Source organism: Saccopteryx bilineata, chromosome 3 (assembly GCF_036850765.1).
Source record: "Saccopteryx bilineata isolate mSacBil1 chromosome 3, mSacBil1_pri_phased_curated, whole genome shotgun sequence".
NCBI classification, from domain to species: domain Eukaryota; kingdom Metazoa; phylum Chordata; class Mammalia; order Chiroptera; family Emballonuridae; genus Saccopteryx; species Saccopteryx bilineata.
In genome coordinates this window covers 300,760,619-300,782,685 of record NC_089492.1, presented here as the reverse complement: position 1 = coordinate 300,782,685, position 22,067 = coordinate 300,760,619, and the positions used below count along the sequence as shown (strand labels likewise).

The following is a 22,067-nucleotide window of genomic DNA, read 5'->3' as shown; positions in this document are numbered from 1 at the left end:
TAGTGTGAATTAGTTTTTAAAAAACCCTATTTAAAAAATAGGCTACATTTGAAAGAAATGGCAGCATAATATTCCCAATCTATCTTCTTAAAATTTCAACAAATTCTGCAACTCTACACAGAGGAAAAAACCCAGATGAACCTGAAATAATACACACACCAGATAGACAAAGGTATGACTGCATGAGAAGGCGGGCCAAAGATAAAATCTGCTTGTGGAAGAAAGAAGCTGGAGGACAGCTTTTCTCTTTCCTCACTGATCTGAGGGAGGAACAGAGGCGGGTGTAATGGTGGCCACACCAAGTGTGCACCCTGGGCCCGGACTTCTGGAGGGCCCCACACAACCCCAACTTTAAACATTTTTCTAATGACACCAGATTACGGGGCCCAATATTTTCTTCTGTACCTGGGGCCTCAACCAACCTTAATCCACCTCCGGGGAGGAAGGTTCTTTCAGAGTGGGCTCTTTTGGAGCTTGAGCTGGGAGAAGAGGACTGAGGGGAAGGAGCTGAAATAAAGCCAGCAACCAAAACCAGGAACAGGGCCAGTTCCCAGTGTTTACTGTACCTGTTCATGATTGCAGGCGCTGGGTATGCACAAAGTCTAGGGTACACTTCAAAGATCTGCACATGAATAGCTTGTGGAGATTGGCCCGCGGAATGCAGAGGCACATTAGAGCTGCCCATGCTGCCAGTGGAGATTGCCCTGTGTGGCATAGAGCTGTGTTTTGGCTCCCTGCGACACCTGGAGTTTGGCTTCTGTGCTGCGGAGGCATGCTTGATCTGTGATTTGTGCATCACTTGCTCCTGAGGCTTGGGTACCAGCTTGATGTGCGCAGCCCCTGCCCTGCCTGCCCAGGGCTTCACTTTGAGTGGTATTGGAGGAGGGATCAGGCTGTGTCACCCCAGACTCCTGGGACTGCATTGTCCCCCTACCTATGATAACTGGTGGTTGGAGATTCCCCTCAGCTGAGTTTCCAGGCTCTTCTCTTCTGTGAGACACAGGGGTGCCCAGGTGCTGGACACCCTGCTCTACTGGGACATGGAGAGGGGCGCCAGAGGTCCCAGGAGGACCCCAGATAGCCATTGCTATAGAGCCATAAAATTGTAAATTCCTAACAAGCCCCTCCTAACAACACGTTATGACAGTGATGCTGCAGCAGAACTCTGCTGAAGAATCTTGCAGAGGCAAATCTTGTAGTACAGTGTCCTCAGCCAGAAAAAGGAATGTTAGCTCCTTTTTCTGTGAAGGGAAAAAAATACATTTTTTGCTCTTTCTTATTTTCTTCTTTTTCTTCTTTTTTTCCCATTTGAATTTCTTATCCTTAGTTACACTTTTTATTGGTTTTTGTGAAGGTTTCATTTCTGAAAATTTTTTACTTTTTTTTTGCCTTTTCTTGTCCTCTCTTCTTTTATTCTTTTTCTTTATTTACTCTCACCTGAACATCATTTTTCATCAAATGATTATATTTTAGATTCACGCTTTTTTGTGACATTTTGCTCATTTTTGACATTTTTTCACTTTTTTCATTTTTCTCAGTTCCTGATTCTTGTTACCTGTAGTTTTTGTTCCACTTATCATTTACAGAATTTTTATTTTTTCACTGTATTTTTTGTTTTGTTTTTTTAATTATTTTTCCTAATGTTATTAACAATACCACTCTCAAATGCCATCAGGGGAAAAGAAATCAAATACGGATATACAAGATAGAGATGTAGCTCAGATATATAAGAAATGTCCAAAAAAAGAATCTCAATTACATGAAAACCTTGGAACTAAATGACAAAGTATTCAAAATTGAAGTTCTAAAAGTACTCAATAAGATACTAGAAAACACTGAAAGGCAATTTAAAGAGTTCAAAAAACAGCTTAATGAACAAAAAGAGTACTTCACCAAGGAAATTGAAACTATAAAAAAGACCCAAACAGAGATGGAAAAACTCAATACATAAACTGAAAAAATGAGATAACAAGCTTAGCTAATAGAATAGACCAGATAATTAGTGACTTTAAAGACAGGCAACTATAAATACTAGAGCAAGAAGAAGAGAGACTCACAAATTTAAAAATATTAGTCCTTCAAGAATTGTCTGACTTTATCAGAAAAAGCAATATAGTAATAATGTCTATATTAGAAGAGAGAAAAAAGAGAACGGAGAACACATTAAAACAAATGAATGAGAACTTCCTAAGCCTGTAGAAAGAGATAGAGCCTCATATCCAAGAAGCAAACAACATCAAGTTACCTCAACCCAAACAGACCTAATCCAAGGCACTCTGTAATGAAATGATCACTAATCAATGACAAAGAAAGAATCTTTGAGGCAGCTAGGGAGAAGAATATAACATAAAGGAAGGACCATTAAGCTGTCATCAGATTTTTCAGCAGAAACTCTACATGCCAGAAGAGAGTAGACCCCAACAGTTAAAGTACTGAAGGAGAACTACCAGCAAACAATATGATATCCATCAAGTCTATCCTTCAAATATGAACGGAAATGAGAACATCTATAGACATGGAGAAGCTGAACAGATTTATCACCACAAAACCTCCACTACAGAAAATACTAAAGGGGGTTATCTGACCTGATACAAAGAACAAAACAAGACAAAACTATATACAAGTAAAAGCTCCAACAAGACCACAGTAAAAACAAGGAAAATCTGGCCTTGGCCATTTGGCTCAGTGGTAGAGCGTCGGCCTGGCGTGCAGAAGTCCCAGGTTTGATTCCCGGCCAGGGCACACAGGAGAAGCGCCCATCTGCTTCACCCCTCCCCCTCTCCTTCCTCTCTGTCTCTCTCTTCCGCTCCTGCAGCTGAGGCTCCATTGGAGCAAAGATGTCCTGGGCACTGGGGATGGCTCCTTGGCCTCTGCCCCAGGCGCTAGAGTGGCTCTGGTTGCAACAGAGCGGCGCCCCGGAAGGGTAGAGCATCGCCCCCCGGTGGGCAGAGCGTAGCCCCCTAGTGGACGTGCCGGGTGGATCCCGGTCGGGCACATGCGGGAGTCTGACTGTCTCTCCCCATTTCCAGCTTCAGAAAAATACAAAAAAATAAAAAATAAAAACAAGGAAAATCTGTCACAATAACATAAAAGAAGGATAAAGATCAGCAGTAGCAAAGGAAGATGGAGTGCAGAAGCACTCATGAGATAATGGACTTTAATAAAGAAGATAATTTTTCTTTTAATAACCTAATGGTAACCACCCCTGAAAATGCCACTATTGAAACACATAGCTTAAAAAAAGGAAACAGAATAGAAGTACAGAATTCCACCAAACAAAAACAAATAACAGAAGAACAAAAAAGAACCTAACAAGACACAGAGCTATCAAAAAACAGTATATAAAATGGCAATAGCAAATCCTCAAGTGTTACCTTAAGGAACTGGAAAAAAGAACAAAAACAACCCAAAACCAGCTGAAGAAAGGAGATAATAAAAATCAGTGCAGAGCCTGACCTGTGGTGGCACAGTGGGTAAAAGCATCGACCTGGAACACTGAGGTTGCTGGTTCAAAACCCTGGGCTTCCCTGGTCAAGGCACATATGGGAGTTGATCCTTTCTGCTCCTCCCTCCAAATGTCTCTCTGTCTCTCTCTCTCTAAAATGAATACATAAAATCTAAAAAAAAAAAAAAATCAGTGCAGAAATAAATGAAATAGAGAACAGAAAAATATAGAAAAAAATTAATAGAACAAGGAGCTAGTTCTTTGAAAAGATCAACAAAATTTACAAAACCTTGGCAAGACTTACCAAGGAAAAAAGAGAAAGGACTCATATAAACAAAATCCAAAATGAAAGAGGAGAAATCACCACGGCCATCATAGATATACAAAGAATTATTGTAGAATACTATGAAAAGCTTTATGCCACTAAATTCAACAATCTAGAAGAAATGGATAAATTCCTAGAACAATACAACCTTCCTACACTGAGTTAAGAAGAAGCAGAAAGCCTAAACAGACCAATTAGTAGGGAAGAAATAGAAAAACTATTAAAAACCTCCCTAGACCCTGGCCGGTTGGCTCAGTGGTAGAGCGTCGGCCTGGCGTGCAGAAGTCCCGGGTTTGATTCCCAGCCAGGGCACACAGGAGAAGTGCCCATCTGCTTCTCCACCCCTCCCCCTCTCCTTCCTCTCTGTCTCTCTCTTTTCCTCCCGCAGCCGAGGCTCCATTGGAGCAAAGGTGGCCCGGGCACTGGGGATGGCTCCATGGCCTCTGCCTCAGGTGCTAGAATGGCTCTGATCGCAACAGAGCAATGCCTCGGATGGGCAGAGCATCGCCCCCTGGTGGGCGTGCCAGTTGGATCCTGGTCGGGCGCATGTGGGAGTCTGTCTGACTCCCTCCCCTTTTCCAGCTTCAGAAAAATACAAAAAAGAAGAAAAACACCTCCCTAAAAATAAAAGTCCAGGTCCAGATGGTTATACTAGTGAATTCTATCAAACATTCAAAGAAGACTTGGTTCCTATTCTACTCAAAGTCTTCAAAAAAATTGAAGAAGAAGCAGTATTTCCAAACACAATTTATGAGGCCAATATAACCCCCATACCGAAACTGGGCAAGGACAGTACAAAAAAAGAAAACTACAGACCAGTATCTCTAATGAATACAGATGCTAAAATACTAAACAAAATACCAGCAAATCGAATACAACAACATATTAAAAAAATAATACATCATGATCAAGTGGGATTCATTCCAGAATCTCAAGGATGGTTCAACATATGTAAAATGGTTAACATAATATACCATATCAACAAAACAAAGAACAAAAACCACATGATCTTATCAATAGATGTAGAAAAGGCATTCGATAAAATACAAAACAATTTTATGTTTAAGACTCTCAACAAAATGGGTATAGAAGGAAAATATCTCAACATGATAAAAGGCCATATATGATAAACCATCAGCTAACATCATATTAAATGGCAAAAAACTGGAGGCTTTCCCCCTTAAATCAGGAACAAGACAGGGTTGTCCACTCCACTCTTATTTAATGTGGTGCTAGAGGTTCTAGCCAGAGCAATCAGACAAGACAAAGAAATAAAAGGCATCCATATCAGAAAAGAAGAAGGAAAGGTATCACTTTTTGCAGATGATATAATCCTATACATTGAAAACCCCAAAGAATCTACAAAAAGACTACTAGAAACAATAAGCCAATACAGTAAGGTCGCAGGATACAAAATTAACATACAAAAGTCCATAACCTTTCTATATGCCAACAATGAAACATTTGAGAATGAACTCAAAAAAATAATCTTCACGATTGCAACAACAACAACAAAAATACCTAGGAATAAACATAACAAAAAATGTAAAGGACTTATATAATGAAAAATACAAAGCATTGTTAAGGGAAATCGAAAAAGATACAATGAGATAGTGTTGACCGAGGGCGCACCATGAAGACTCTAGACCCAAGTGTGTGGGTAAAACAGAAGAAAAAGTTTATTACACTCGCGAGCGGGCTCAAGGCAAGGAGGTAGCCAAGAGCACTCTCAGTCTTTTTGCAAGGGCTTTTATACTTTGGTAGGCAAGCAAGCAACCCTTTACAGAAGCTGAGTTGGCAGTTAGTCGTTAACCCTTATCCTACCTTTATCAGGAACACATACCTATTCGCGTAAGCAGGTTGGGGTCCAGCTGCCTCCTGTGAACTAGCTCTAAGCAAATTTCTAAGTAGTTTATGGTAGGGAGTGTTCAATTCCTGCTTTCTTTAATTTTAGTCAAAAGGTCAAGCAGAATTTTTCCACTCACGGTTACATTTCCTCCTCTTTCTCTTGCATATCTCTAATCCTAGAGATCTGAGTCCTGGTTTAATCTTTCATAATGCTGTCTTACAATCATGAGTTTTACGGTCCCTATTTGTCCCTTCAGGAAGGTGGTTAGTCTATTTAAGACACACGGTCCAATAGTGACAACTAGCAGCAGTACTATAAGGGGTCCTGCCAAGGTGGAGATGAGGGTAGTCAACCAGGGTGATTTGGTATACCAACCTTCAAACCATCCCTGCTGGTCCTGTAGTCTCTTTTTTCTAGCCTTCAGCCTTTCTTTTAATTTGCTCATGGAGTCTCTTACTACTCCAGTGTGGTCGGCATAGAAACAGCATTTTTCTTTCAAGGCAGCACACAAACCACCCTCTTTCAGAAATAACAAGTCTAAGCCTCGTCTATTTTGCAACGCGACCTCGGAGAGGGAGGTTAGTGACTTTTCTAAGGCTTCTATCGACTGCTCTATGGCCTTTAAATTCTGGTTAAAAGCAGACTCTAGCAAGGCCATTTGTCTGGGTCCTTCAACTAGGGCAGCGGTTCCTGTTCCTACTCCTGCCAATACCCCGGCTCCCAGCAGTACTGCTAGGGTGAGTGTGACAGGCTCTCTTTTATACCTGGTCCACCCTTCAATTGCTTCTTCAAAGTCCTCATCCCCATGATATATAAGGCGGGGGAAAACCCTAACCATTACACAAAAATCTTGAGAGTTGTTAAAGGCCTGAGTGGACACACAGGGAGTCAGGCCCATTCTGCATGCCCATCGAGTTCCTTTTTCAGGGATTAAATAGGAAATGTTAGGGGAAATTGAAATAGTCTGCAGGCATCGGGCCTTGTCTGAGGCAGACGGGGTTCCTGACATATTACAAGGAAGGGGTCTAGCAGGGTCCGTGGTCGGGATGTCCCAAGTCTCCAGCCCTGCCACAAGCTGACAGAGGTCTGGATACAGGGATGGCCACCAAGTCCAGGGGGGATGGTCATTGGAAGTTACTTCCCATACTATGTCACTGGTCCCCGGTATCACCTGCCATGTCTGCCGGGTCGGTTGGTGGGGATTTGTTGCGGCGGCAGACACGCAGCTTGAGGGCATTATCTATTTTCTCCACTGTCCACTGGTCATCAGGAGCAGGAGCAGGCTTGAGGTGTTAAGTATGGATCCAAGCGGCGATGCTATCGACCTTTACAGCGGTGGGTGTGATGAGGAGGACCTGGTAGGGTCCCTTCCAGCGGGGTTCGAGTGTCCGGTGTTGGTGTCTCTGGACGTAGACAAAGTCCCCAACCTGGTAGCGATGCGGGGTCCCGTCTCCTGCCGGCTGGTAAAGGTCAGACAACTGCTTCCATAGGCAATGTTGCACTCTGGCCAGGGTCTGTAACCTAACAGACAAGGGGGTATTCGGGATATTTATGTCAGAGAGGGATAAATCCTGAATAGGCGGAGGGGTTCCAAAAAGTATTTCAAAGGGAGTTAGGTTAGTTTTAGCGGAAGGGGTATTCCGAGCCCGGAAAAGAGCGTATGGTAGGAGCATTACCCAATCTCTATGGCCAGTCTCTATGACTAATTTAGTTAAGGTCTCTTTAATTGTTCTATTCATTCTTTCTACCTGTCCTGAACTTTGGGGTCTATAAGCACAATGTAGTTTCCAATCAATCCCCAATATTTTGGCTACCCCCTGGCTTACCTGGGCCACAAACGCCGGTCCGTTATCAGACCCTATTACCTTTGGAAGGCCAAATATAGGAAAGATTTTTTCCATAATTTTCTTAATTACCACCGCCGCCATCTCATGTTTGGTAGGGAAGGCTTCTACCCATCCTGAAAAGGTGCCTACAAAAACTAACAGATACCTTAGTCCATACTTGGCAGGTTTTACCTCAGTGAAGTCTACTTCCCAATATTGGCCTGGTCTGGTGCCTCGGAGACGGGTTCCTCTGGTTCCTTTGGCTAGGTAGGCATTTACCATCTGGCAGGCCTTACAAGCTTTGACTACTTCCTTTGCCATTTGCCTCTTCTCGGGGGTGGTCAATGTTTTATCATCCTGAAGCAGTTGTACCAGTTTGTCAGTCCCAAGGTGGGTGAGACAGTGGGCCATTGTCTCAGAGAGAGTAGCCCAGGAAGGTGACTTCGGGTTGGCAGATCTGGGCCTTTTTGGCGGATGCCTGATATCCCAGTTTGGCCAGTTCGACAAGCAGTTTCTCAGTTCCCTGTTCGCACTGCTCTATGGTGGCGGCTGCAAGTAACAGATCATCAACATACTGCAACAGAGTTACCTCAGGGGTGGAGGCTCAGTAGGCACTCAAGTCCTGGTGCAGCGCTTCGTCAAAGATGGTGGGAGAGTTCTTGAAGCCCTGGGGTAGCCGCGTCCAGGTGAGCTGTCTGCTGAGTCCATTCTCAGGGTCAGTCCATTCAAAAGCAAACAGGGGTTGGCTGTCCTCATGCAGGCGCAAGCAGAAGAAGGCATCTTTCAGGTCCAGTACTGTATACCACTTCCTGTCAGGACTGAGGGTACTGAGGAGGTTGTAAGGGTTCGGGACCGTTGGATGTATGTCCATTACCCGACTGTTAACCTCTCTCAAATCCTGGACCGGTCTATAGTCCCCTGTCCCTGCTTTCTTCACTGGTTGCAGGGGGGTGTTCCACCCTGATTGACAAGGCCTCAGGATCCCTTGTCCTAGCAGCCTCTGGATGTGAGGTCTAATGCCTTCCCGGGCCTCTTTACTCATGTAGTATTGTTTGACCCTTACGGGGGTGGCGGAGGGCTTTAAGTATACTACCACCGGAGGCCTTTTTACTGCCAATCCTGGCCCTGCCGTTTCTGCCCAGGCCTCTGGGAAGCTCTGAAGCCACCTGTCTTCTGTTGAATGGGGTCCGGGGGCAGGGGTCTCATACAGTTTATACTCATCTTCAGCAGACAAGGTCAGCATGGTCACAACAGGCTGACTGACAAGAGGGTTACTGAATCTTACTTCTGGTCCCTGAGGTTTGAAATCAACACTCGCCCCCAACTTGGTAAGCAAATCCCTCCCCAGCAGCGGGACAGGGCATTCTGGTAATGCCAGAAAGGAGTGCTGTACTTTTTCCCTCCCCAGGTCCATTGTCCTTTTAGTTGTCCATGACCTATGCTGGCATCCATTTGCCCCCTGGACCAAGGATTTTTTGCAGCGGGCTCTGCAAGGCGGAGTAAACCGCTCCTGTATCCACCTGAAAGTCGATTGGTGTCCCTTCTACATTGAATGTTACCCTGAGTTCGGGGAGGGGGTCCGAACCCTGACGCTTACGCCCCTAATCTCCTAGGGCAAGGATTTCCTCAGTCTTCTTTTTCTTCTTCTTAGGGCAATCCCTGACCCAGTGTCCTTCTTCTTTACAGTAGGCACACTGGTTAGGTCCTAATTTTGGTTTTTGGTTTGGGCCCGAGGTACTATGCTTTCCTCTTCTATCTTGTTTCCCTACTATGGTAGCCAAAATCTTCGTTAATTCTTTATTTTTCCATTTATCTCACTTACTTTCCTGATCCTCACGTTCTTTTTCTAATCTTTGCTCCTTTTCCTCTGCTGTCTCTCTTTTATAGTATACCTTATCAGCTTTCTTGACTAAATCTCTCAGAGCCATGTCCTGTAACCCATCCGTCCTCTGGAGTTTCCTCCGAATATCAGTAGCTGACTGTCCTATAAAAGTCATAGTCAGTGCCCCTCTCTGTTCTTCAGACTCAGGGTCGAAAGGGGTGTACCTCCTATAGGCTTCTATTAGTCTCTCTAGGAATCTGGATGGGGATTCCTCTGGCCCTTGAATTACTTCTCTTACCTTAGCCAAATTAGTGGGGCGTCTCGCCGCCGCTCGGAGACCCATCATCAGAGTCTGGCGATAGAGTAAGAGTCGCTGCCTACCTTCAGGCGTATTAGGGTCCCAGTTAGGCCGCCTCAGGGGAAAAGCCTCATCTATAAGGTTGGAGAGTTGTGTAGGACAACCATCAGGTCCAGGAACCAATTTCCTGGCCTCGAGGAGAATTCAGTCTCTTTCTTCTGAGGTGAAGAAGATACCTAAAAGCTGCTGGCAGTCATCCCAAGTGGGCTGATGGGAAAACATAAGAGACTTGAGAAGGTCAGTAAGTTTGACAGGGTCCTCTGAAAAAGGCGGATTATTGTTTTTCCAATTGTATAGATCTGAGGAGGAGAAGGGCCAATACTGAAGCGCTGGCATGTTCTCCCCTTGGCCGTCAGGGACAGGGGGTCCGAAAGGTCGAAGGGGCAGGGTGACGGCCACGTCATCTGGGTTTTGTGCTCTCCGGCTCCGGGTACCTTGGGCTCGACCCTCTACTGATGGTCCCCGTTCGTCCTGATGTGGGGCCCCAAGCTGGGGGCCTGCAGTGCTGGCAGGGACATCCCTGGGATAGGGAGGCGAGAGTCCCGAATCAAAAAGAATAAGGTCAGTTTGAGATTCAGGGAGAACGGAGGAGGGAAGGGGAGAATACAGGGATGAAGCAGGTGCCGTTGGCTCCGGAGGTTTTAGTGAAAGCATAGAGCAGAGGTCTGGATGAGTTGGAGCAGGTCTGGGAGTGCCTGGAGTGGTGGAGAGGGTTGTTGGGAGGGAGGGTGCAGGGGGAGGAAGGAAAGGTTGGATCCAAGGAGGAGGGTCGTCGGCCAGGTCTTCCCAAACCCAAATATAAGGCTGTTGATCCGGACGGCCATGGGGTCCTGGATTGAAGATGACTGCTTTAACCGCCTTTATGGTGTCTTTGTGGAAGTTTCCAGTGGTCAGCCAACCTACTCCGAAGGTGGGCCACTCGGAGGCACAGAAAGTCTGCCACTTGCGCTTCTTAACAAGAAGAGACAGATTATGGGCTCGGGCATCAACCTCAGACCAATGAGACAAAGTCAGGGACAGTGGGGTGGAAGTTTTCTGTCCCATTTCAAACCCAAAAAGACAATAACACACAAATAAGACAATAACCAGGACAATCACAAAGACGAATAGACTAAGCCGGCTGCGCCGTGAACGGCAAAATGAAACTAAAAATAAACCTAGTGGTCCGGACCAACAAGTTCGGTTGGAAACTGGCAACAAATCTACAGATTCTGTCTGAGACAGCAGATGGACTTCCAGCGTCCTTGGTCGTCCTCACACTCCAGGGCGTCCCCCGGAGTCGTGGCCTGCGACCCCCTGACACGTCTGTCGGTCGCAGCCAGGAGGGACTCACGTCCCTGCCTGACAGCCACCGCCAGTTTCACTCACCAAGCGTCAGGTGTGCGTCTCGTGGTCTGTGAGGAAGCGGGATCTCGGTGGGACCTCCAAATGTTGACCGAGGGTGCACCATGAAGACTCTAGACCCAAGTGTGTGGCTAAAACAGAAGAAAAAGTTTATTACACTCGCGAGCGGGCTCAAGGCAAGGAGGTAGCCAAGAGCACTCTCAGTCTTTTTGCAAGGGCTTTTATACTTTGGTAGGCAAGCAAGCAACCGTTTACAGAAGCTGAGTTGGCAGTTAGTCGTTAACCCTTATCCTATCTCTATCTTTATCAGGAACACATACCTATTCGCGTAAGCAGGTTGGGGTCCAGCTGCCTCCTGTGAACTAGCTCTAAGCAAATTTCTAAGTAGTTTATGGTAGGGAGTGTTCAATTCCTGCTTTCTTTAATTTTAGTCAAAAGGTCAAGCAGAATTTTTCCACTCACGGTTACAATAGAAGAATATTCCTTGTTCTTGGATAGGAAGAATAAATATAATCAAGATAGCCATATTACCACCCAAAGCTAATATACAAATTTAATGCAATTCCCATCAAAATTCCAATGACGTTTTTTAAAGAAATGGAACAAAAAATCATCAGATTTATATGGAAGTATAAAAAAACCCCAGATAGCCAAAGCAATCCTAAAGAAGAAGAATGAAGCTGGGGACATTACAATACCTGACTTCAAACTATATTATAAGGCCACGACAATCAAAACAGCATGGTATTGGCAGAAAAATAAGACACTCAGACCAATGGAACAGAATAGAAAGTCCAGAAATAAAACCACATATATATGGTCAAATAATTTTTAATAAAGGGGCCAACAACACACAATGGAGAAAAGAAAGCCTCTTCAACAAATGGTGCTAGGAAAACTGGAAAGCCACATGCAAAAGAATAAAACTCGACTACAGTTTGTCCCCTTGTACTAAAATTAATTCAAAATGGATCAAAGACTTAAATATAAGACCTGAAACAATAAAATACATAGAAGACATAGGTTCTAAACTCATGGACCTGGGTTTTAAAGAGCATTTTATGAATTTGACTCCAAAGGCAAGGGAAGTGAAGGCAAAAATAAATGAATGGGACTACATCAGATTAAGAAGTTTTTGCTCAGCAAGAGAAACTGACAACAAAATAGCCAACTAAACGGGAAATGACATTTTCAAACCACAGCTCAGATAAGGGCCTAATATCCAAAATATACAAAGAACTCATAAAACTCAACAACAAACAAACAATCCAATAAAAAATGGGAGGAGGACATGAACAGACACTTCTCCCAGGAAGAAATACAAATGGCCAACAGATATATGAAAAGATGCTCATCTTCATTAGTTATTAGAGAAATGCAAATCAAAACTGCAAATGAGATACCACCTCACACCTGTTAGATTAGCTATTATTAACAAGGCAGGTAATAGCAAATGTTGAAGAGGTTGTGGAGAAAAAGGGACCCTCATTCACTGTTGGTGGGAATGTAAAGTAGTACAACCATTATGGAAGAAAGTATAGTGGTTCCTCAAAAAACTGAAAATAGAACTACCTTATGACCCAGCAATCCCTCTACTGGGTATATGCCCCCAAAACTCAGAAACATTGATAACGTAGACACATGTAGCCTCATGTTCATTGCAGCACTGTTTACAGTGGCCAGGACATGGAAACAACCAAAAAGCCCTTCAATAGAAGACTGGATAAAGAAGATGTGGCACATATACACTATGGAATACTACTCAGCCATAAGAAATAATGACATCGGATCATTTACAACAAAATGGTGGGATCTTGATAACATCATACTAAGTGAAATAAGTAAATCAGAAAAAACCAAGAACTACATTATTCCATATGTAGGTGGGACATAAAAAATGAGACTAAGAGACATTGACAAGAGCAGTGGTCCCCAAACTACGGCCTGCGGGCCACATGTGGCCCCCTGAGGCCATTTATCCGCCCCCCGCCGCACTTCTGGAAGGGACACCTCTTTCATTGGTGGTCAGTGAGAGGAGCATCGTTCCCATTGAAATACTGGTCAGTTTGTTGATTTAAATTTACTTGTTCTTTATTTTAAATATTGTATTTGTTCCCGTTTTTTTTACTTTAAAATAAGATATGTGCAGTGTGCATAGGGATTTGTTCATAGTTTTTTTTTTATAGTCCGGCCCTCCAATGGTCTGAGGGACAGTGAACTGGTCCCCTGTGTAAAAAGTTTGGGGACCCCTGGACAAGAGTGTGGTGGTAATGGGGAGGGGGGAGAGGGAAATGGGGAGGGGGAGGGGCACAAAGAAAAGTAGATAGAAGGTGACGGAGGACAATCTGACTTTGGGTGATGGGTATGCAACATAATTGATTGACAAGGTAACCTGGACATGTTTTCTTTGAACATATGTACCCTGATTTATTGATGTCACCCTAGTAAAATTAATAATAAAAAAAAGAAAATTCTAAGAATATACATAAAAAATCAGTGATAGCAAATGGCATATAGCACAGAAAGCTGACCTCTCCTGAGACCCAGCCAGCCTATGGTCTCATCTTTATGGACAGATTGCCTGTGAAATCCAGTAATGTAGGCTATTAGTTCATTGTTGTGTGCTATGTTTGAGGATTAACATTATTTGTGGTTTACAAGCTTAGGTTTTATGAGCTCTATGTGTGAGTTTAAATAACCACCTCTCAATAAAGTACTAACTTTAAGAACCATGATTTGCTTTAGGCAGCATTGCTCACCTTATATAGTACATACCTGTACTCTAAAGTGTCTATTTTTTTATGTCTTGGTATATGATTTTGTTCCTATACCAATAAGGCTATAGTTGACTTGTAATTACTGAATGTGTTTCACAAGGTGAGCATTATTTTGTATATTTGAAGTCCTATTATTTTGAATATGTGCTTTTGAGAAAGGGAAGTATTTTGTTCTAAAACTTATCCAATGAACTAGTTTTTATTTATAGATGATGATAATAGTTTAAATTTTTCAAGTTTATTCAGTGTTATGCATTTTTCCTGTACCTGTACTAAATAATATAACTAAGAAAGTACATTCCATATTTATACATTCCAGGGTTCACCTGAAGTCTATTTTATAATTACTATTAGTATATTTTTAATGACAAAACTTGCAATTTATACTCTAGGTGCAAATTCATAAACATTTTTCTCATAAACAATATTCTTCCCAAAGCACATACTTGGATGTGAATGATCTCATGTGTTGTTGCAGGTATTATAACCAAGCAATTCCAAAACTGTTTTTTGGAATTTATCAAATTCCCAAATTTTGGAATTTGATTTGGATTTGATTTATCAATGTCACCCCATTAAAATTAATTAAAAAAAATCCTCAAGTGTTGATAATTACACTAAATGTAAATGGATTAAACTCACCAATAAAGAGGCACAGAGTAGCAGACTGGATCCAGAAGCAAACCCCAATTGTATGCTGCCTTCAAGAGATATATCTAAGCTACAAGAATATAAATAGATTCAAAGTGAAAGGTTGGAAAATGATTCTCTAAGAAAATTATATCCAAAGAAAAGTAGATGTAGCCATACTCATGTCTAACAATGCTGACTACAAGACAAAAAACATACCCAGACACAAAAATAGTCATTTCATAATGATAAAGGGGACATTGTATCAAGAAGACATATACTTCTTAGAATCTATGCACCAAACCAGTGAGCAGCAAAATACATAAGACATCTACTAACTGATCTAAAAGTACAATTATACTTGGAGATCTCAATACACTACTGATGGCTTTAGATCATTCAAACAGAAAGTCAATATAGAAATATTGGCCTTAAATGAAACCCTAGAACAAATGGACATAGTAGACACCTACAGGACAGTTTATCCCAGAACATCAGAATATACATTTTTCTCCAGTGTACATGGAACATTCTCAAGAATAAACCACATGCTGGGCCATAAACCTAACATCAACAAACTCAGATAGATTGAAATTATACCAAGCATATTCTCTGACCATAAGGCTTTGAAACTAGAATTCAACTGCAAAAAAGCAAACGCACAAAAATGTGCAAATTAAACAACATACTTATAAAGAATGATTGAGTCAAAGAAGAAATAAATCAAAAGATATAGAAAGACAAACAAAAATGACAGCACAACTTATCAGAATCTCTCAGATGCAGCAAAAGCAGTAATAAGAGACCCTGGCCAGGCGATGGCTCAGTGGATAGAGCGTCGGACTTGGTTGCAGAGGATGCAGATTCAAGACTCCAAGGTGGCCAGCTTGAGCACAGGCTTATCTGGTTTGAGCAAAGCTCACCAAATTGATCCCAAGGTCGCTGGCTTGAGCAAGGGGTCAGTAGGTCTGCTGTAGCCCCCAGTCAAGACACAAATGAGAAAGCAATCAGTGAACAACTGAGGGGCCACAATGAAGAATTGATGCTTCTCATCTCACCCTGTCCATCTGTCCCTCTCTCTATCTCTGTCACACAAAAAAGGAAATCAAGAAAAATTAATCTCTGGACTGATAGCTCTAGAGTATCATTCTGGGGCACAGAGGTTGTTGGTTTGATTCTCTGGTCAGGAACTATAGATGGGCAGCTTGATGTTTCTGTCTCTCCTGCCTGTCTCTCAAAAAGAAAGAATAAAGGAGGGAAGGTAGGGAGGAAGAAAGGGAGGAAGGGAGGAAGGAAGGAAACGTACTTCAAAATTATTGAAGATTTAAAAAATTTTATAAACATAAAGAGGAACTAGTTTGAGTTAGCAAAGTAACCTTGTATTAAAAAAAATAGATGATACTTTTTTTAGGACACAATACACAATATTTACCACTCAAAATTTTTTTTTTAAATGAAAGAGAAACAGACAGACGGACAGGAACAAGAGAGATGAAATGAGAAGCAGCAACTCCCTTTTTTTTCAGCTGTGGGGATATCTAATCCTCACCTGTTTTGTAAGGGTGTACTAAAAGCTATAGTTGGGTCTAGCAAAGAGTTGGTTTTGTGGTGGTGTTTGCTTGTTGGGATTTGGTCTCTAGCAGAAGAGACTTGGGCTCGATAGTCTGGTGGAAGAAGACTATGGCATACCCAGCTACCCATTTCCTTGCTATTTGTAAAGGCTGCCATGAATAAACCAAGTGTGGTCTGCATTAGGCAGAAATTTTTTTTGTGACGTGGGGGGAAAAAACGCTCCAAAAATCAAGAATGTCTGAACATGAATGGGTGATGTCTTGATCAGACAGAGGCAGGAGTGTGGCAGGATTAAGTTTTGTGCATTTGCCTGACCTGTGGTGGCATAGAGCAGTGGTCCCCAACCTTTTTTGGGCCACGGACCGGTTTAATGTCAGAAAATATTTTCACAGACCGGCCTTTAGGGTGGGACGGATAAATGTATCACTGACCAAGACAAGCGTCAAGAGTGAGTCTTAGACAGATGTATCAGAGGGAATCTGGTCATTTTTTAAAAATGAAACATCGTTCAGACTTAAATATAAATAAAATGGAAATAATGTAAGTTATTTATTCTTTCTCTGTGGACTGGTACCAAATGGCCCACAGACCGATACCGGTCTGTGGCCTGGGGGTTTGGGACCACTGGCATAGAGGATAAATCATCCAGCTGGAATGCTGAGGTTTTTGGTTCAAAACCCCAGGCTTGCCTGGTCAAGGCACATATGGAAGGTGATGCTTTATGCACCTCCCCCTTCTCTCTCTTTAAAATGAATAAAATATTTAACAAGTCTTGTACATTTGGCTGAGGTGACATGTGGAGAGCCTATAAAATTTTTTTGAATTTGGGATGAAGTTTGTGTACCTTTGTAAGTTAGTAAGACAGAAAAACTGTGGGGAAAAAGAACTGCTGTTGGTTTTTCAAGTGAGTTCATTGCTCTTCTGTGAGGAATATGGCTGCTGCTAGAGCCCTTAGGCAAGTTGGCCATTCCTTAACACATTGTGGAGGTATCACAAGAATTCTGTTTGCTGTTCTAAGGCTTGTGTCCAATCCTGAGAATTCTCAGCTTTTCATTGCTGTCATTTAGAGAAATGTGTAACTTTAAATGCAATGGGTATTTAATTTTAAAGTGTAATTTTAACACTTATGTAAAACCTTTTCTGTTCTCATTCAATAGAGACTTACCTGGCCACTGGGTAAAGCTAGCAATAAAGCTACTGGTCTGTAATGTGTTAACAGGAGTCTTGAGTTGCTTTTTAATAAATAGGCAATAACTTGTAGGTCTGGTCTTTGATCTTGATCTGAATTGCTGACAAGTATACCCTCCCCTTCAGTGGGAGGCTGTCTGTGTCTTACAGTGTGCTCCCACAGGAAAGGTAAGCTCTCTATCCTGGCCCTGAAATACAGGCTTTACTTCACACACAGTTTCTACCTGACTTTATGTTTCTGTGAGAAGCAGGGTCTCCATCTCTTTTGGGTAAATCTTTTGAGTCATTTCTGCCTCTTCAGAGCACTGAGTTCCTGGCTAAGACTCTCCTCTTTAAACTGTTAAGACTCTTCACAATTCAGATAATTTTTTTTTCATTAATCAAACAAAAAATTTTAAACTATTACAAGACACCTAAATGATTTTTTTCTAAATGTTTTTTAAATGAAATTCTGTATATAGTTATAGTCATAAGTATACCAATCAAGAGTTATACATTAACAGCAAGTCCAAACACTAACAAAGATATTGTTCTGCAGTCCATATTTTTTTGAGCATCAAAAACCACCAATCTTTTAGTCCTTTTTTTGTACATTATTCTGTGTACACATTCTCTGCATCTGATTGTTCCCCTGGGTTTTATTTCATTTTCTCTGTGACAGTCTCCACAAATATATATCATTGATTGCTGTTCTGGGGGTTGGACATCCTCTTGGGTGTCCATTGTTGGTCCCCATGTAACACAAAGAAACTCCTCGCACTGCACTTCCAAAACTAGGATTCAGATAAAATTAACATCCCTCAGTCTAGTTGGAAGGCAATAAAACACCTAGTTTTAGTATCTTTGTGGCACCCCCATATCATATATGGTTGAAGGACACTTGAGAAGTGTAGGAGAGAGGCTGCAAGCTGACAAGTGTGGGGGACAAAATCATAAGCTGACATAGTCCTTCCAGCCCATCGCGGCACCTCACTTGCTTAAGTTGCCAAAGGCAACCTTCTTTGTGAAGTTGCTGGTTGAAATGTTTGGTGAGGAATTTTTTGCACTTTTGGGAGAATTCTCCGTTTACTGTAAAAATGTAACTTTGTATCTGAGACCTATTTGTTTTGCAAAAAACTTTACTCTCTGCCTATAAAAGTTTTGGAGATACGTTTACTCTTGTAGATCAGCCTACAGAGACCTCTAGTCCCATTCTTCTGTTTATTTCTTAATCCTGTACTTGCACAATTTTGAATTACACTGGTTTGCAGCAGAGAAGCTGACCTCTTTAAGTTATATTTCCCTCATTTGTAGTCATACTAATACCACCTCCATTCCTACAAATTGGTGAGAATTCACAGTGCCTTAGGGGAAAGAATGAACTAAATATTTGGATGAAGATGTTACAGTTTGAGAAATGAAAAAGCAGATACTTCATGCAATGGAGCAAAAATAATCCAGACTCAGACAACTCACATAGTCACCTGAATCATGACACAGAGAAACTTGCAGTGCAGTAGGGAGATCATGTCTTTATATCATGTGATACTGGATTAGGTTTCAAAGGAACAAGGTTACCTTTCATTCCTACTTTACACCATTAACAATAATCAATGTCAGATAAAACTACAGATCAAAATGTGGAGAAAATCAATTACAGTTTTTATAGCAAAAGTGTAGAATATTTTTAGTTCTTTGGAATCACAGGTTTCCTGAAATGGATACCAAGCCTCAAACTTAGTGAAAAAATTGGTAAATTGGAATCCACTGAAAGTAAGAACTGTTCCTCATGAACACCAGCCGGAGTGCAAAAATAAAACCACACAGCCTGACCAGGTGGTGGCGCAGTGGATAGAGCGTCGGACTGGGATGAGGAAGGACCCAGGTTCGAGACCCCGAGGTCGCCAGCTTGAGCGCGGGCTCATCTGGCTTGAGCAAAAAAAGCTCACCAGCTTGGACCCTAGGCTCCAGCAGGGGGTTACTCGGTCTGCTGAAGGCCCGCGGTCAAGGCACATGTGAGAAAGCAATCAATGAACAACTAAGAAGTCGCAACGCGCAACGAGAAACTGATGATTGATGCTTCTCATCTCTCTCCGTTCCTGTCTGTCTATCCCTGTCTATCTCTGCCTCTGTAAAAAAAATAAAAAAAAAAATTAAAAAAAATAAATAAATAAATAAATAAATAAAACCACACAATGGGATACAGTGGGAGAAGATATTTGTTAATCCCAAGTGAGACAATGAATTGGTACCGAGAAAAAATAAATATATACAAAAGTATAAAATGACAAAAGTAGAAAAAAAGCATAGTCTAACATGCAACTTGCAAACACTGATATACAATGTACATTTGACTTTGAATGTTCCTCAGCACCACACAATTCATCAGACAGTGGACATTAACCTAAAGTAGGGTGCCAATACTAACACAGGACCTAAATGTAAAAATAGAAACACCAGGTGTTGCCATAGGTGTCGATTTCCCATAATTCTCATACACTGGTAATGGGAGTGAAAACAGTGTGGCCACTATGGGAAAGTGCTTACTGGCATCATGTCAAAGTGATCAATTCTAAAACAGCTTTAATATCCAAATTTTTCAGCAAATTTGATGGAAAGTGTCTTGATTTTTCTTTGGTTTGTCTGGGCACCATTGTCAAACTCACTTAACTGTATTTGTCTAGGTCTATTTCTAGATTTTTATTGTACTACATCAATCTATTTGTCTATTTTTAGCCAATCCCAAAGTCCCTTTATTACAGCAAACTTATGGAAGATTTGAAATGTGATCATGAGAGTCCTCCATTCTGTTATGTTTCAGATTCTTTTGGCTGTTTTTATATAAATTTTAGAACCAGTTTTTCAATATCTAAGCATATACTTGAGATGCTTCAATAGTGAGGCTTTACAATTGTCCCTGAAAAGACTTACTCTGGAAAGTTAGTACTGAATGGCTACTTTTACCATAGATATATCAGAATTACATTATTTTAATTCAAAGATTCATGCATCTAAATATTCCATCCTAGGAAAGAGAATTTTACATTCTTACCAGGAGAAGCACTATTTCACACAGGAATATTTCACATTTTCGGGTTATGATTAGGTATATTTTGTCAATGGGTTGCATCTGTAGGAGGGTTGGGCCAGCTAAACTTCAGCTTAGACTTCCGTGGATTTTATCACACTGACATAAAAATGAGAGGCCTCTCTAACTTCAGATGTGGGACTGTTTCCATTAGTGCCAGCAGGACTCTATGGGGCCCTAGAATCAGAGCCAGGGACAGACTTTTTTTTTCTCCTCAGCTGGGCATCCTCCACTATTCCCATATCCTCTCACACAACCACAACAGACACCAGTTATCATAATTGTTTGAGCTATAAAGACTCTTTACATCTCGACCTCAATATTCAGGAGTTTAGGAAACAAACTCTCTGTAAATAATTGTTGCAATGAAGGATAGACTCAAAGTAGCCATCTTGGTGGAATGTGTCTTGTCTATGCTTAGAGGACTCTGGTCCCAGAAAGACATAAACATTGTTCGTGTAACCAAGGGACTGCAAACCACAAATTCTGCATGACCCAGAAACCAGAGAAAGATTTAGGTCCCTGCCTGCCCATCCATGTGTTTTTTATCTCCATTAATTGTCCTCAAAGATTGGTCCTTCCCACTCATCAGTATCTTCATATCACACACCAGTAGTGTCAGGACCCCACATTGCACTCAGACTAGAGTTCTTAATGGTGCTTCCTAGGCCATCTGCCTGTGGTTCACATTCCAGGAGGCTAGTATCACTGTTAACCCCCATCCCTGCCCTAGTTCCCAGAACTGCACTGGAAATACAGTCTAAGTCAATCACTTAGGGCTGAGGAAGGAGCTGAAGCCAAATATGAGACCCATCACCTCTGACCTCAAGGTATAACATGTCACTGGGGTGTGGCCAGCATGGTAGAACCTGGGAGGACCATCTGTATGCCCCAATGGGAGAAGCACTTGTTTCATGTGCCTGTTAAGGATAGAGACCTGCCATATCTCAGCAAAAATAGTGGTACCTTGACACATGAGCACTTTAAATCATGAGCAATTTGAGACAAGCGCTCACGGGAATCGTTGCTTTAAGTCACAAGTGGATATTTAAATCACGAGCTTCCATCACCTTCCATAGATGGCCTGCCGAACATTCTGAGAGGGAGGAAGAAACAAACTTCCATGGAAAGGTTTTTCCTGAAATGGCCTCTAAGTGAAAGCGAGGAAAGTGTGGCGAAAAAGCCAAAAGTCAGTGAAGAAAATGATTAAGCAAAGTAAAAAAATAGTAACTAAGTTTAGTGATAGTTACACGTCATACATAGTGTTAAATTTTGCAATTAAATGTAGCATTGTGTGCAGAGTAAGTTATGTTAAGTGATAGCCCACAAAATGAAATCTTCCTGTGCCAGTCTCCTCCCTCTGCCAGCATCTTCGCCTGACCCTGAAGGTAAATACACTTCATAAGCCTGTTTCTTTCTTTACATTCTATTATGTATATATTATATTATTTATAAAGTATATTTTCTTATTTAAAAGCATATAAAAAATTCATGTGGGTTTGGGAGACTGGAACGGATTAATTGCATTTCCATTAAATGGTGAAATTTTGACACACGAGCAAGTTGACACAAGCTCGGCCATGAAATTAAACTCGTGTGTCAAGGTACCACTGTACTGGACTCCATGCGTCAAACCTGGTCAGCTCCCAACCTCCTTCAACAGATGGAAAGTGCCTGATGTGAACAGGAAGTTACAGGGGAGAAACACGTTCTGTCCTAAGGCCACCACAAGGCTTTAGTGAACTGAGGGGGTGAGTGCAGCACATACTCCAGAGGAAGAAGGGTAATCTGTGTTAAATGGGACCATTATAACACACACTAGAGATGTGGACTGTGCAATCACCCTAAGGACATGTTTCCTTTT

At 41.9% G+C, this 22,067-nt stretch overlaps 2 protein-coding genes and 1 pseudogene across 2 annotated transcripts in view; all 3 read right to left on the bottom strand.

Annotated features, from left to right (window-relative positions):
* The window catches only part of LOC136331947 (zinc finger protein 420-like), a 335,310-nt gene that overhangs the window by 160,864 nt on the left and 152,379 nt on the right, over window positions 1-22,067 (bottom strand).
* Window positions 7,861-10,813, bottom strand: LOC136328842 (uncharacterized). Its single transcript, XM_066264831.1, is given in 3 exon segments — window positions 7,861-8,923; window positions 8,925-10,161; window positions 10,246-10,813. Coding segments are annotated over 3 exon segments (2,724 nt in total). The 5' UTR covers window positions 10,670-10,813.
* LOC136328840 (DNA-directed RNA polymerases I, II, and III subunit RPABC4 pseudogene) lies at window positions 17,626-17,982 on the bottom strand (annotated as a pseudogene).